This window comes from Anguilla anguilla, chromosome 1 (assembly GCF_013347855.1).
Source record: "Anguilla anguilla isolate fAngAng1 chromosome 1, fAngAng1.pri, whole genome shotgun sequence".
Classification (NCBI taxonomy): Eukaryota; Metazoa; Chordata; class Actinopteri; order Anguilliformes; family Anguillidae; genus Anguilla; species Anguilla anguilla.
In genome coordinates this window covers 20,788,501-20,801,807 of record NC_049201.1, presented here as the reverse complement: position 1 = coordinate 20,801,807, position 13,307 = coordinate 20,788,501, and the positions used below count along the sequence as shown (strand labels likewise).

The 13,307-nt window shown below is 47.9% G+C and overlaps 1 protein-coding gene across 3 annotated transcripts in view; it reads right to left on the bottom strand.

The window, feature by feature from the left end:
- Positions 1 to 13,307, bottom strand: part of dync1h1 (dynein, cytoplasmic 1, heavy chain 1) — a 35,797-nt gene that overhangs the window by 18,506 nt on the left and 3,984 nt on the right. For all 3 annotated transcript variants that reach the window (XM_035387272.1, XM_035387288.1, XM_035387280.1), the window contains exons 4-34: positions 12,890 to 13,145; positions 12,308 to 12,494; positions 11,916 to 12,187; positions 11,404 to 11,631; positions 10,140 to 11,216; positions 9,850 to 10,029; positions 9,444 to 9,593; positions 9,073 to 9,219; positions 8,834 to 8,974; positions 8,539 to 8,715; positions 8,265 to 8,375; positions 8,051 to 8,170; positions 7,654 to 7,893; positions 7,383 to 7,538; positions 7,137 to 7,250; positions 6,934 to 7,044; positions 6,514 to 6,723; positions 6,268 to 6,414; positions 5,963 to 6,129; positions 5,469 to 5,642; positions 5,206 to 5,371; positions 4,904 to 5,092; positions 4,317 to 4,511; positions 3,668 to 3,950; positions 3,261 to 3,361; positions 2,825 to 2,984; positions 2,346 to 2,586; positions 1,829 to 2,012; positions 1,264 to 1,476; positions 757 to 995; positions 170 to 326 (exon numbers count right to left, since the gene is read on the bottom strand). In XM_035387272.1, coding sequence (XP_035243163.1) covers positions 170 to 326; positions 757 to 995; positions 1,264 to 1,476; positions 1,829 to 2,012; positions 2,346 to 2,586; positions 2,825 to 2,984; positions 3,261 to 3,361; positions 3,668 to 3,950; positions 4,317 to 4,511; positions 4,904 to 5,092; positions 5,206 to 5,371; positions 5,469 to 5,642; positions 5,963 to 6,129; positions 6,268 to 6,414; positions 6,514 to 6,723; positions 6,934 to 7,044; positions 7,137 to 7,250; positions 7,383 to 7,538; positions 7,654 to 7,893; positions 8,051 to 8,170; positions 8,265 to 8,375; positions 8,539 to 8,715; positions 8,834 to 8,974; positions 9,073 to 9,219; positions 9,444 to 9,593; positions 9,850 to 10,029; positions 10,140 to 11,216; positions 11,404 to 11,631; positions 11,916 to 12,187; positions 12,308 to 12,494; positions 12,890 to 13,145 — 6,493 coding nt within the window. The remainder of the gene's footprint in view (positions 1 to 169; positions 327 to 756; positions 996 to 1,263; positions 1,477 to 1,828; positions 2,013 to 2,345; positions 2,587 to 2,824; positions 2,985 to 3,260; positions 3,362 to 3,667; positions 3,951 to 4,316; positions 4,512 to 4,903; positions 5,093 to 5,205; positions 5,372 to 5,468; positions 5,643 to 5,962; positions 6,130 to 6,267; positions 6,415 to 6,513; positions 6,724 to 6,933; positions 7,045 to 7,136; positions 7,251 to 7,382; positions 7,539 to 7,653; positions 7,894 to 8,050; positions 8,171 to 8,264; positions 8,376 to 8,538; positions 8,716 to 8,833; positions 8,975 to 9,072; positions 9,220 to 9,443; positions 9,594 to 9,849; positions 10,030 to 10,139; positions 11,217 to 11,403; positions 11,632 to 11,915; positions 12,188 to 12,307; positions 12,495 to 12,889; positions 13,146 to 13,307) is intronic.

Genomic DNA, 13,307 nt, shown 5'->3' with positions numbered 1-13,307 from the left:
TGTGGAGTGGAGGGCAAGGGCAAGCGTTAGCACAGCCAACCTGCTGGCACTGAGGGATATCTGCATATGTGCATGTGCGTACACAGGGAATGCTAACAAAACATTGCTCTCTGGCAAAACAGTATTCAAGTGGTGCGCAAACAGGCTGTGATACTGTGTGTGGACTCACATTGGGCGGCAGGCTGAGACGCTCGCCATTAGGCAGAGTCAGTAGCTTGTTGTCGTCCAGCACGGAGTTGAGGTTCTCCACCCACTCTGGGTCGACGTCGCCGTCAAAGATGATCCACTGGCGCTTCTGCAGCTCACCTCGCACGTTGTCGATGATCCTGAGTTTTGAAACGCATCATTACCACTTACCCTTCACAACACGCCTACAGCTTAACAGTACCAGCTCTACATCTCAGTATATTTTCACTCTGAAGTTATAAATCCCTTATGCTTCTCAACAGAGTATGGCCACATTGCTGCAGCTACCAAGTGACTAACTTGTAGGCTAAACTATTTTGGGGCTAAGCAGTTCTGCATCTACAAATATTGCTAGCTCTGTAAAATACAGAAATCACAGTTACGCAGGCCAGAAAGCTCACAACAATTCATCCCAAAACCTAAAGCTGATCCACAAATTGGTGCTTTAAAATATAGGGGCATCACCAAGTGTAAAATTCACAGTGGCCTTTGCATAGTAATACTCAATTCTAAATGATTGACCCGCCACCCCAAGCTCAAAACCAGATGGGGGGATAGGGGGGCTCTTACTTCCTGAGCACGTGCGTGAACAGCCCGTCGGTCCACTCGCGGGTGTTGGGGTCCAGTGTACCATACAGATGGTCCTTGCTGATGGCTTTGGGGTCGATGATGTGGGCCACACCCTCCACGCCCTCCAGTCTCTCCAGGGCTTTGAGTAGCACCCTCCAGGCCATGGTCTTCCCACTGCCCGACGGGCCCACCATCATCAAGCCGTGGTTGATCTGCGTGATCTGGTAGAGCTGAAGAACCTACCAGTGGCAAACAGGGAGAAGTCAGGGAAGAGTTTACATGGTGAAGAGCAACATACAGCATACCACCACCTTTGTATCTACTTAGGTCCTGTAGTGCTGTCACATTCTAATCTCTCAAACCAAATCAAGAGTACATAAGCTTTGGTACTACCAGTCCACTTTAGCAGGTTCAGAGTACATGGTCACACAGGTAAAAGCACGGCAAACCATGAAAGTCACCTAGCATCATAGAAAGTGTCATGTGATTCATCAGTATGGCCCGTACCTTCTCGACCCACATGCTTCCCACGTCGTCACCGTCTCCGTAGGTGAGGTACATCTCGGCGCAGACTTTCTTGAGCTCCTCGCGGAGGGCAGTCATCTCCCCGCGCATGTACTGCACGCCGGGGAAGACGTCGGACAGCAGGCTGAACAGCAAGGGGATGTCCTCCGCCACCAGCTTGGGCACCATGGTCTCGCATACGCTCTGGATCAGGATCTGCGGAGGAACAGGGTTGCAGGTAATGTCAGGTAGGGATCAACACTAGCTACATTTCCACTAGATTTCATTCAATAAACAAAATGTGATAAAATAGCAGGACATGTTTAATGAAACGGGTGTAGTTTCTAATTAACCCTTCAACTTGACATGATGAATGTATGGACAAGTGCCTTTCTTGCACAGTAATGAAAACAAAGGCACTGACTGATTGAAATGATGGGGAAACCAAGAAAGTGAAAAACCAGAGCAACATTCTCTGGTCTCAACAAGGAGGGGAGTTTGAACATTATGGCCATGGCAATGGGGTCACAATGGTGTCTCGTCACAGCATTTCCGCTGCTCTATTTACCTCCTGCTCGGGCAGGTTCTCGGCAATCTCGTTCTCGTCCACGTTCTCCCCACGCTCGCGTTTCTCACGCTTGATCTTCTGGATGCGCTCTCGCTTCACGTTGCCGGCGCTCACCAGCACGCTCTTCAGGGCTCGCAGGCCGAAGTCGTAGTGGCTCTGAGAGGACAGCTGCTCATCGCAAAGCCTGATCACACACAGATGCACGCAAATATTGAACCATTACGACAGAAAGCAACATTTGGAAATATTCTGGGCATAATCGGGCCTTTCTTTAGTTGACCACAACCTGGACAAACACTCTTCTAGCGTTTTGCATAAAATCAAATGATCTACATTGAATAATCTTGTAATCGTCTTTTGTGATAAACAGACAACAGAAACTGGAGTTAAACTTACAAGTAAGTCTGGCTTTGAGGTTTAACATGCAGACATGCAAAAAGGTACATGGTGATAAGGTGTGTATTCACTGAGGAGAACCCTGCCCAGTTTAAATGAAGTAAGCATGGTATGCACTAACTTGAAGAAGGGGACAATCTTTTTGGCCAGGGTCTCAGCAGTGCGGAATCCCTGGGAGTACAGCATGACCTGGGCGATGAGCTGGCGGTCAGGCTTGGTCATGGCCAAGCTACGGAACAGCTTCTTCAGGTTGTCGGGCAGGTTGGAGCGGCCAGCGTAGCCAGGGTTCATGGTGATGAAGATGGCCATTTCAGCGCTCACCTTTACCTGCTTGTTCAGCAGCTCGCAGGTGACTGGAGCACCTGGCAGGGACAGGAAACGGGGCCATCAACCCAATCTTATCCCAACATTTTAGAACCACAGCTAAGCACAGGCTCACCATATAACCCAACACAGTATTCAAAAAGGATAAAAAAAACAAACTACCACGTTCAAAAGTCCAAACGGTTTTGGACTGAAGTTGGATTAGGATGCAAATTCAAATACAAATTCAGATTCAGCAGATGCCCAAGCCATTAACTTCCTGCTGAAGCTACGTACTGCGGTCTCGGCTGGGGTTGATGTGCTCCCTCAGGGCCACCTGGATGTACTGGACCTGCTGGGAGACGGCCGACAGCATTCTCTCCTCCAGACGGTTAAACTCGTCGAAGCAGCCCCAGGCACCCACCTGACACAAGCCCACGAAAATACGGCCCATGGCCTGTGGAAAAGGGAGAAGGGGGAGCGGAGAAAGAGGTCATAGTCCGCAGCCATGGCCTGCCTACAATGCGAATATCAAAATGAACCTTGCCTTTATCGTACTTTAACACTTCTGGCTTTCACTTGTAAACAAGTATTTAACAATCCCTTCAATTTTACTACATATTTAGTAATTAGCCGATTTGTAAATTCTATTGCTGTACAATAAGTGCCTGCAAAAAATATTGCTAAATAGAATTCATTCTATTGTCTTTGCAGTCGCATCGATTGTCAGCACCTGGAAGTCGAAGGTCTCGTCACAGTTGAAGACCAGCACAAAGCGCCCCAGTTGGTGTCCAAGGGCTTTCACAGACTCAGTCTTTCCAGTACCCGCAGGACCTACAAGAGAAGACGAGGCATTCGCCAACCAAATAAACATGTCAGTATGATTAACACAAGAGACTTGAGTCATAATAAATTACATTTCAGAAACTGGTTGATTCATGAATTGTGACTACATCAGTGCATGACCAGTGTTACTTTAAATACCACATGGTCAACTAGTGGTACATCAAAGTTATTACTTAAAGAGAGCTGCTCACTCAGAGTAACCGAAAGGCACTGCCCTTCCCGCAACTGCTTAGTCACAGCCAAAACTCAACAAGTCATAAGGGAGCCCAACAGACTGCATTTTATGCACTGTACCGAAGGGGGAGCCACCAAGTCGGGCCTCCAGAGCCTGTGTCATGGTCAGGTAGCAGCGGTCAGTGAGTGGGGTCTGAACCAGCTTGTCCTGGACACCCAGGTACTCAAAGCCATAGTTGAACTTGGCATTAGCCATCTGGATGGACAGCTGCTGGAGAACATCCGTTTGCTTGGGGTCAAAGTAGAAACGCATCTGGCTGAGCCAATCAAAGGATTTTGGGTTGTCAATCTTATTCTTGATCAGAGTCCTGGTCACATCCCTCTGGTGGACCAGCTCGGTGATCTGAAAAGGAAAAATGGCTTTAGAAAAGCTGAATTTAACCATGACAAATAACATTAAGTTGCATAAGTTGTGTTAATGCTAGCCTGTGAGATAATGTTAACTGTACCCCCCATTACCCCCCTCTTCAAATTAAAGACTCAAAAAGACAAAAATACAAAATGCAAAAAATAATAATGAAAATACAGGGGATGTCACTTTCATGTCACTTTCATGCACTTCACAATGCATTTTTTAAGTACTACAGTCAGAAAAAAAGAGCTAGAGTAGCAATCATGACCCACTGTTGCTTAGTTACACAAATTCAGAGTAACACTCAGAAAGCACCATTTCCTGGCTAATTCTTTAAATTGAAATTGAATCACTAACCAGGTGCTCCAGTTTCCTCCTACGCAGTGGGGGCTGCTCCATTAGCACAGTGTCTGCCAGCACATTCAGTGTAGCCTCCACATTGACCAGGACTCCCTGCATAGGCGCCATGTCCACGCCGCCCGCAATGGTGGTCAAAGCGCTCTCCACATTTTCGGACCAGGCAATCTGGGCCGAAAGAACCACCAGCTGGGCCTAGGGAGGGGAGTGAGGGGGAGGATTTACAGATACAATTAAATACAACGGTTGGTGATTACATTACATTACATTACAGGCATTTAGCAGACGCTCTTATCCAGAGCGACTTACACAGCTTTTTACATTGTATCCATTTATACAGCTGGATATATACTGAAGCAATTTATACTGAAGCAATACCTTGCTCAAGGGTACAACGGAAGTGTCCTACCAGGGAATCGAACCTGCGACCTTTCGGTTACAAGCCCAGTTCCTTACCCACTGTGCTACACTCCGTCTGATTATGGTCAAGAGACTGCAGCAGTGTTTACACAACTCACAAAACACTTGCATTATCTGTATCCATTGGTATAGAAGGGCTGTAAGGTTGAATGGTGATGCCTTGGTACCTGGTATCTGTCGATCCAGTCAATGTAGGTGCTCAGGTCGATGGAGGTGCCCTTGTTGAAGGCGCCCACCTCAGTGACCGACTCAGCCAGCAGCTTGGCCAGGGTGACCCTCATCTCCTTCTCCACAAGGGTCAGCCATTCATTGATCTTGGGGTGCTCAGTGATGGACACTGGGGTCTTGTAGAGGACCTGGAAGACAGGAGTGGATGTGACCAAACGGCGTCCAGTACTAGGTGGCTTTACGTCCATTAGCCACTCATCGCTCATCCTCAAACATACAACAAACTACACCTCTGTCCTACCTCTTCTCCTTCGCGGGAGGAGATGCCCAGCACCTCTGTGCTGTCCTCATTCAGGAGGATGCTGGACACCCCAGCAAACATCTTCTTGAAGTGCTTCTGCAGCTTGGCCACATTCTTGCTGTTGCCAATGATCTCAAGCAGGTCTTCATCTCCAACGAAGTAGAACCTGAGGAGAAAGTAAGAAATGGAAACTCGTCACTTGTAACCATCCAGTTGGAAGCAGAAACAGGGTTGACAATGTGTTAATTGTCAGATGTTTTCACCTGGGGAAAGACGAGCGCTCTCTCTCCAGGTACTCGCCCAGGGCCTTTTGGATCTTGCCCAACAGGTCAGCCAGTCTCTCCAGTGACCTCTGTACCCCCTGGATGTTCAGCACATCCATCACCAGGGGTGACTTGGTCACCTTCTTCATGAGAGCAAGAAACTCTGTGCTGATGCTAGATAGGGCGAAATAAATTAAATATAGCATGAGAATTCACAAGTGTGTTAAACCATTTTACAAGATGTTGATATCTTAAGTTAGCTGGACATAAACTCCGCTTAATGCACCATTTACAAGATGAATAATGCACAAATGAGTAGCCTAGCTGAGGGTCATTTAACTCTTTGTGTGTAAGATGTTTCAGATATATTTCCACCAAAGCAATGCCCTTCCTATCTTGGAGGGGGAAGCAGGCTGAAAGCTATAGCAAGATGAATAGCGCTAGCTCTTGAGTGTAGGAAGCACCAGAAGTCCTTCACCATAGAGTAATCATACCTCTGGAACCGCTGGGTTTCCACAGGAAGCAGGTGCTTGATGTCTGCACTGCCAGTAAAGATGCCCTCCAGGTAGACCCAACGACGCTGAACATCAATCCACACGTCAAACAAAGCCATGATGCGGTTCAGCTTGTCTTCCCAGCTCAGTGCGTCTTCTTCAAACACCTGCAGACCCAGGCATTCGCAGTGTGAAGACATGCATGTTCATGACACTAAGACACTAAGCATTGCAGGAACAAATTATCATACATTACAATTAATCATTGTCCAAGGACTCTCAATTTTGGAGTTTGTATCACTCACCTTGTAGTAGGGAGAGAGCTTCATTGCTGACACACTGTTGATGTGCTCCTTGACCTTGTTGAAGAGATCGTCCCAACCTCTGATGAGGCGACACTTGTTCTGGTAGTTGACCAAGTCCAGTTCATAAGAGTTCCACACCTCCCGAATCTAAAACAGAAATGAACAAGATCATCAGATGTGGTCGAGTGTTTGCAGAAAACTAAATTTGGGTGTGGGGAGAAGAAGACACCTAGCACTGTCTCTCACCTGCTTGAGGAACTCCTCAAGAGCCATCTCTCCCTGGGCCACCAGCAGCACGTCCTTCACAATCATCTCATTCTTTTGCAGATCTACATCCCAGAGCTGGCCCAGCGTCAGCTCAGACAGCACCCAGTTCACATGCAGCCTCTTCATCAACTGCTTCCAGTGCCGGTCCTTCAGGGCTTCGGACTTCAGCTCGATCACAAGCATGTTGATCTAACAGGGACAAAACACTAATGTTCACAGTACGAAGAGCATCCATAGGTAGCTTTTTGGCTCAAGATGTTTTTGTTTGTTTCAAATGGGATAAAACTTGTTTTATGGTTGTAAGATCAATGCTGATCACAAACACATTTTACAAAAATGTTTTATATCAAATTGGGCCAGCAATATGACCTGCAGAGGTCTGCAGCCCAACAGGCTCACCTTCATGTAGCCCTTGAGGAGCCTCTGCACATATTCATAAGAAGCATACTGTCGCAACCGTGCTGGGAAGTTCTTCAGCTGGTTCAGAAGCCCGTCCAAGCTCTGCCGCAGCTGGAGACAGACAAAGAGGAAAAGAAACTGAGTTTTCCCGCCTTATGGAAAAGGAAATGCAATGCACTTGAATGCTGATCTAAATTCCTCACCTTGCGTGGTTGCACAGAGACCCATGGCTGCTCTTTCATCTGGTCGATCTGCTCCCACACCTTGGACAACTCTGACCACACTCCCTTCAGGTCTTGAAGCTCCTCCAGTGCCACCTACAGCACCAAAGATGGGACAAAACAAATATACAAAGAACTTTCAAAGACATTCAGTGTGATTTGGAAATGGAACCAATCAATGCTTTGATGTTCAATGTCCATTACCATGCTTGAGAAGAATGAGCTTACCTGCACCCTCTCCTCGCTGCCACTCAGCAGACCAGTGTCGGTCAGCTCCAGGGCCTCTTTGGCTCTGGCACACTTCTCTCGGTCATCCTTTAATCGGCCAAACTTGCCCTCATAGATGGTGAGGGACTGCAGCGCCTCCTCTGGACGAAGGTTTCCCTGCAGGGAGTAATGACCAGCAAATCTGGTCAGAGACACTCCACACATGGCCCATAAAGACCACAGCTCTGTGACACACTATTCAGGCCAGGTGCGTAGAGAGGAGCAAACTCACGGCAACAGGCTTAGTCTTCTCCCAGTCGGTCAGCAGGTCAGTAGTGCGGTTCTCAACAGCCCGGTCTTCCTGGACGATCTTCATCTGGAGGTTTGCCACCTGCTGCTGGATGGCTGTGTCCTTGCGCTTCATGATGTCACTGAAGGCTCCCCACTCACCCTCAATATTGTCAATGTACAGCCAGGAAGGCGGGAACTGGAAGCGCTGCTTCTCCAGCAGACGCTGGCCATTGCGGAAGAGCTATTGGGGCAGAGGGGAAAACAGCATAACCATTGAATAATACCACTTATAATACCTGACACTAACGTATCATTTCCAAACACCTAATTTTCAATCAGGAGCCTCTTTCATGAGCATGGTGCCAGAGATGCGTTCTCTGTGCGGGAGAAACACTTACATCAACTTGCTTCTCAAACTGCTTGATCTTGCGCTTGAGTGTCTGGACATAGGTAATGAAAGTCACAGCGTCCGAGGTGCTGGCTGTGTCCACGGAGTGCTGCTCTAGTTCTTGCCGAGACTATGGGAGAGGGTGGCACGCAAATGCATGGGTGAGTCTGAGGTTGTAGGGCAGTTCAAGTGAAACTATGATGCTGGCATTCTCATGGACTTACCTTGGAGATCTGGGAATGGAAGTCCTGCATGTTGTTTCCCAACATCTGCCCAAATTTGCTGAGCACCTCCTTGTGCCATGAGTCATACTTCAGATTCACCTTTGACTGAACCTGGATTTTGAATGACATGAAAGATTAGCCATTAGCAGCTAAACAATTGATTAGACTGTAGTTGTGACGGGCACATCCAGGCATCATTTGTCAATATTCAGTTAACATGAAAGAAAATGTTTTCTTAACAGCAAATTAATTATTATTATTATTTTTTATTTACCTTGCCATAGTCTATGACCACAGGACCAAACTCCTTCCTTGTCTCTGCATTGTCAAAAGTCCCTCTGGCTTTACGAATTTGGACCAGCAGGGCCTGCCACTTGTTGAGGTCTTCTCCGAGGCGGTTATAAATGTTCTCAGCTTGCATGTCCCACAGGCACTGGTACTGCAGCCACACCTGTAGGAAAACATCACAGAAGCACAGTAGGGTGAATAACTTGCTCATATCCTTTCACAAACAACCTTATTCTGTCATACCTCCAAAGGCTTCTTGGGAACACAAACAAGGATCGCACCTTGACGTACTGCTCCACCTCGTTGACGTTCTCCTTAACTGCATTGTAGGCCTCTTCCAGGGCAGCTGGGCCATCAGGCATCCGGGTAAGAGCATTTCTGTAGAACTTTTCCTCTTCTGACAGCTCGTAGTGTACGCCCACCTGCCCGCGAAAGAAGAGTTCATCACCGGCTCCTTGTGGATGTGGTAAACATAATATTTTACATGGTGCAACGAACAAGCAGTCAAACCATCACACACCTGGTATCTCTGACTCTGGATGCGTGGGAGGGAGAGGATGACCATCTTCCAAGAGAACATCTCTTGGAATAGCTTGTAGCGGCAGTCTTCGATGGGAGGGTTAAGGTAGATCACTTGGTTGGTGATTCGTAGCTCATGCACAACATTCTGCAAAGAGAGGACAACCAACTTAAATCTGAATCTCAGAACAATGCGACGGATCATTTACTTTAAATACCACAAAATAACAGACAGTGATATCCCTGTGTCACTGAAAGGGCAATATTAGATAGTGGAACCTTTTTGAGCTGACAGGTTTTGGGGAAAATATAAACAGTTTCTCTGTACATTCACCTGAAGTCATAACACAATTCAGGTGGTTGACTGCGTACCTTGATTTTGGGCTCTCCTCCAGGCTTGTGGCTCACTTGTGGAGCTTCTGTGTCCATGTCCACATCAGCCTTATCCTCCATCTGCCCCCTCAGCACCTGTGTCCAGGCCCTGAGTCCAGCCTGCAGACGTACGCCCAGGATCCTCTCGATCTGCAGGGATCACCAAACAAACTCAACCACTGATAGCAGAGACTGAGAGACAACTGTCAAACACAAAATCTGAACATAGGATGTGCAATTGAGACAGATAAAACAAAATACCTTAAGGTAATGTTTGACTGAAATATGAAATTTGTATTGTTGACATATTTCAACAGACATCTTTAACATCTGAAAAATAATTTAACTAATGCGTAACACCTTCTTCCCTACGGAACACAAACAGGCATGAAAAAAATGTGCTGACCTCAATGTCAAGCTTGTTGACCCAGATGGGCAGGTTCGAGTACGAGTGCAGATTGAGGTCATCCACAGCTTTCTGCACACGGTTCAGGATCTCAGTGAAGGTTTTATGGTCATACATGCAGGTCTCCAGAGAGCGCACCTCAAGATCAATCTTCTCCTCAATGAGGAGGAGGTCATCAACCTAGAAAACAAGGGGAAATGCAATCACGTGAGTCTCAGCTCCTTCAGCTTCATATTTAATCAGGCAGTTGCTTTCCAAACTTAGATTTTGAAAAATTCTCAAAGTCTGACCTTTTCCTGGAAGTTGAAGACTGTTTCAGCTAGACGTTGCACATATGGATCCAGCTTGTAGGACTCCCACACTAGAGCGATGCCTTCAGTGATTAAGGCCTGCACCTCCTTCTTCAGCCCAGCCACAAGCAGGGAGATGGATATACGCTCCTCCACCTTCTCACAGGTGCGCTCGTAGGTGCGCACACTCTCAATAAGGGAGATGGCAAAGGGGTAGAGCTGGTTGGCCTGATGGGCTTTGTTGACAATGGCCAGGGGCACACGGAAGCTAAGCCATTTCAGGTTGCGCACTTCCTTGGAGAGAGTGATGATCTCAGGCAGGAAATTGACCTTGAGCTTCAGCATGTTGCCCGTGCGGCCCCGGGCACGGCTGCTCTCGATGGTAAAGATGCGGCCTGACACGCCCAGGTTGCGCTGCTGTACCTTCCGGGCCCAGTCATCGAAGATCTCCTGGGTGTTCAGCTTGGCGCGGAAGCTGTCACCGTCCTGCTTGAGCTTGAGGCCCTCCACGTGGTTCTCCCAGCCCTTTCCCAGGACATCCTCAACACGCTTCATGTAGGCAGTCAGCTGCCGGTCAATCTGTTTAGCCCAGATGATGGAGCCCGACACTGGAGGCAGGTCTCGGACATGGCTCATCTTGCAAGACTGGCTCTGGGGGTACTGCACCTTGAACTTGTCATGCAGAGACTCAATGTCATCCTTAACACGCTGGATGAGCTGCGTCTGGTACTCACGGATGGCCCCTCGGATGTGTGGCCGCACAAAGAGGGCGTTGAAGCGGGAGAAGATGCGGAACATCTCGTTGGCGTTCTTGGCAGTTCCCAGCTGGTCGCGCAGACGGGCAGTTATGCGGGTCTCCACGCGGTCGATTCGCTCGTCGTAGCGCTTCATGGCTGCCTCCCAAGCCTCCATCCCCTCTTTGGACACGTCGAGGCCGTCCACCTCCTTCACGTTCTCGTAGGCAAGGTTCACCTCTTCAATGGCGTTGGCATCGGCCGCATCAAACAGAACCTCGGCCACCTTCATGTCGGGTGGTTCCACTGTTTCACCCTGTGTGTGCTGGGGCACAGCTGACACCTATGACCAGTGGAAAAAGCATTTATGAGCATGTTCCCCTTTGGGGTGAAGCAACACCAGCAAAGGACGGTTCTAATCACCTCAACAACCCAATACTAAATTAAGTGTATCTGCAGTTAAACGACATAAACATGCATGTGTTACAAGTACTCTTTGATTGATGTCCCTTGACTTCATGGTTCTGTACCTGAGGTCGAAGAACGCGCACGATGACAGCCCTCAGCTGCTCATGCTGCCGTCGGAAGCGTCTCATGTGATCCAGACGGGCCTGCAGCTTACGGTGGGCGGGGCTAAGGCGCCACACCATCTTCAAGTTCTCCTCCCTCTTTCTCTTCACAATGTCCCTTAGCAGCACTTGCAGTTTCTCATACTCATCCTCCCAGGTCTGGAATACCTCAAAGCACGCCACCATGACCTGCCATGACACACAGGGACAAATAAAGCACACGTAAGTACATGAAGTAAAACACCTAGAGAAGTCACAGCTGGGCAGCAATGTTGCGTAGTTAAGAAGGTGGGCTTATAGACAAATGGGTAAAAATTTCTTGCCATTGCATCCTTGCATATAATGCTTCAGTACAAATTCAACTATGAAAAGGATAATACGCAACAATAACAAAAAAATATAACTATGCCTGGTACTTTGCATGAGGAGGGGAGTCTCACAAAGAATAGTATAATGAAAATCAGTGTAGTCACCTTCTCAAATTCTTCATAAGCTACATGCATCAGCTTCCTGGTACCCAGGACCTTGAGAAGTTGGGCACTTAGGTCCCGGGAGATGGCCTCAACCAGACGAAGGGCACGTTGGATTGGGTATTTGGTGTTGCGGATCTTGCGCAGGTGGGTGAAGATGGCCACCAAGGCCTGGCGGATCTTGTCCAACTCTGTTGCTGACAGAAGGTCGTTGAGTGGGAAGTCTTTCATCAGGGGATTGTAGTCATTGACGGTCTCCACGGCCTGCTTCAGACCTGGAAGGAGAGAGTCGCAGTTAGCCTTTAAAAGTTCCTATTTCTGCCACAGGAATCACAGTAATGATGAAGCAAACAGGCGTGCTTTCTACATCTTTGGAAAAGGTAGACGGGACTTACCAGTGTCAGTGTCAAAGCTGACGGTGGCGTGGAAGCGCTTGCCGTGTTTGAGGATGTCTAGAGTGAGCAGCACCTCCGGACTCTCCCTCTTCTCCTGGATGCGGTTTAGAGCTCGCTCCAGGTTCAGCCAGAAGCTGATCTCCTGCAGTGCTGTCCCAGAGGCAGGGTCGCGGTCCAGTTTGGTCACCTAAGATTTGGGCAGGGGGAGGAGGAAGAAAACAATGCATTAATTTTCCTACGTTAAATTAGAATCAAATCAATAGTGAATGTGAGTTCCACAAGAGTGGAATCTGGGAAAATAAGAATAAATGACTTCACTAGGCCTTGAAATAAGCAAAAGTTCTGCAGTTTTTTTCTCATTTGCAAATAAATCAACTTAACCAATGCTCTTAGCAAAAGTTTTAGCAGGGGCAAGTTTTGCTCAAATTAGGTTTCACACAAATGTATTGATTATGTTTCATGATTTGGCCAAAGGCAGGCCTTTGCCTAAGGGACAAAAGTCAATGAAGGATGGGAGGAAAAAAACTGAGAGCAAAGTTAGCTGGTTGTGAAGGAAAACTGTAGGATCAAGTCCCTGCTCACCTTCTGGATTTCCCTGATCCAGCGGTTGACGCCTGACTGTAGCTGATTGAGGAAGGTGGGGTCCTCAACCTTATCTCCAAAATCTGTGACCTTGGGCTTCTCTCCACGCTCGTAGCACTGCTTGGCGATGTTGGTGATGATGGGGTGGATGAGGAGACTTATCTCTGGGATCTCAATGTTCTGCTGCAGGTGCAGCAGCCCCATCTCCAGCTCTGCAATCTTCTTCTCCACAGAGGGTGCCATCTTATCCCCATCCCTGGGTGAGGCAGGGAAAAGTGGGCTTTAAAGGCTGATCCATGAGCCATAGGAAATCTGTGAACACTTTAACTTAGCACCTGCAGTGCTAATGAAATTCATATGTTTTTTGTAGCAAGGTTCCTGGCTTCACACATTCAACCATTGGGTTCAGTTAGTTAGA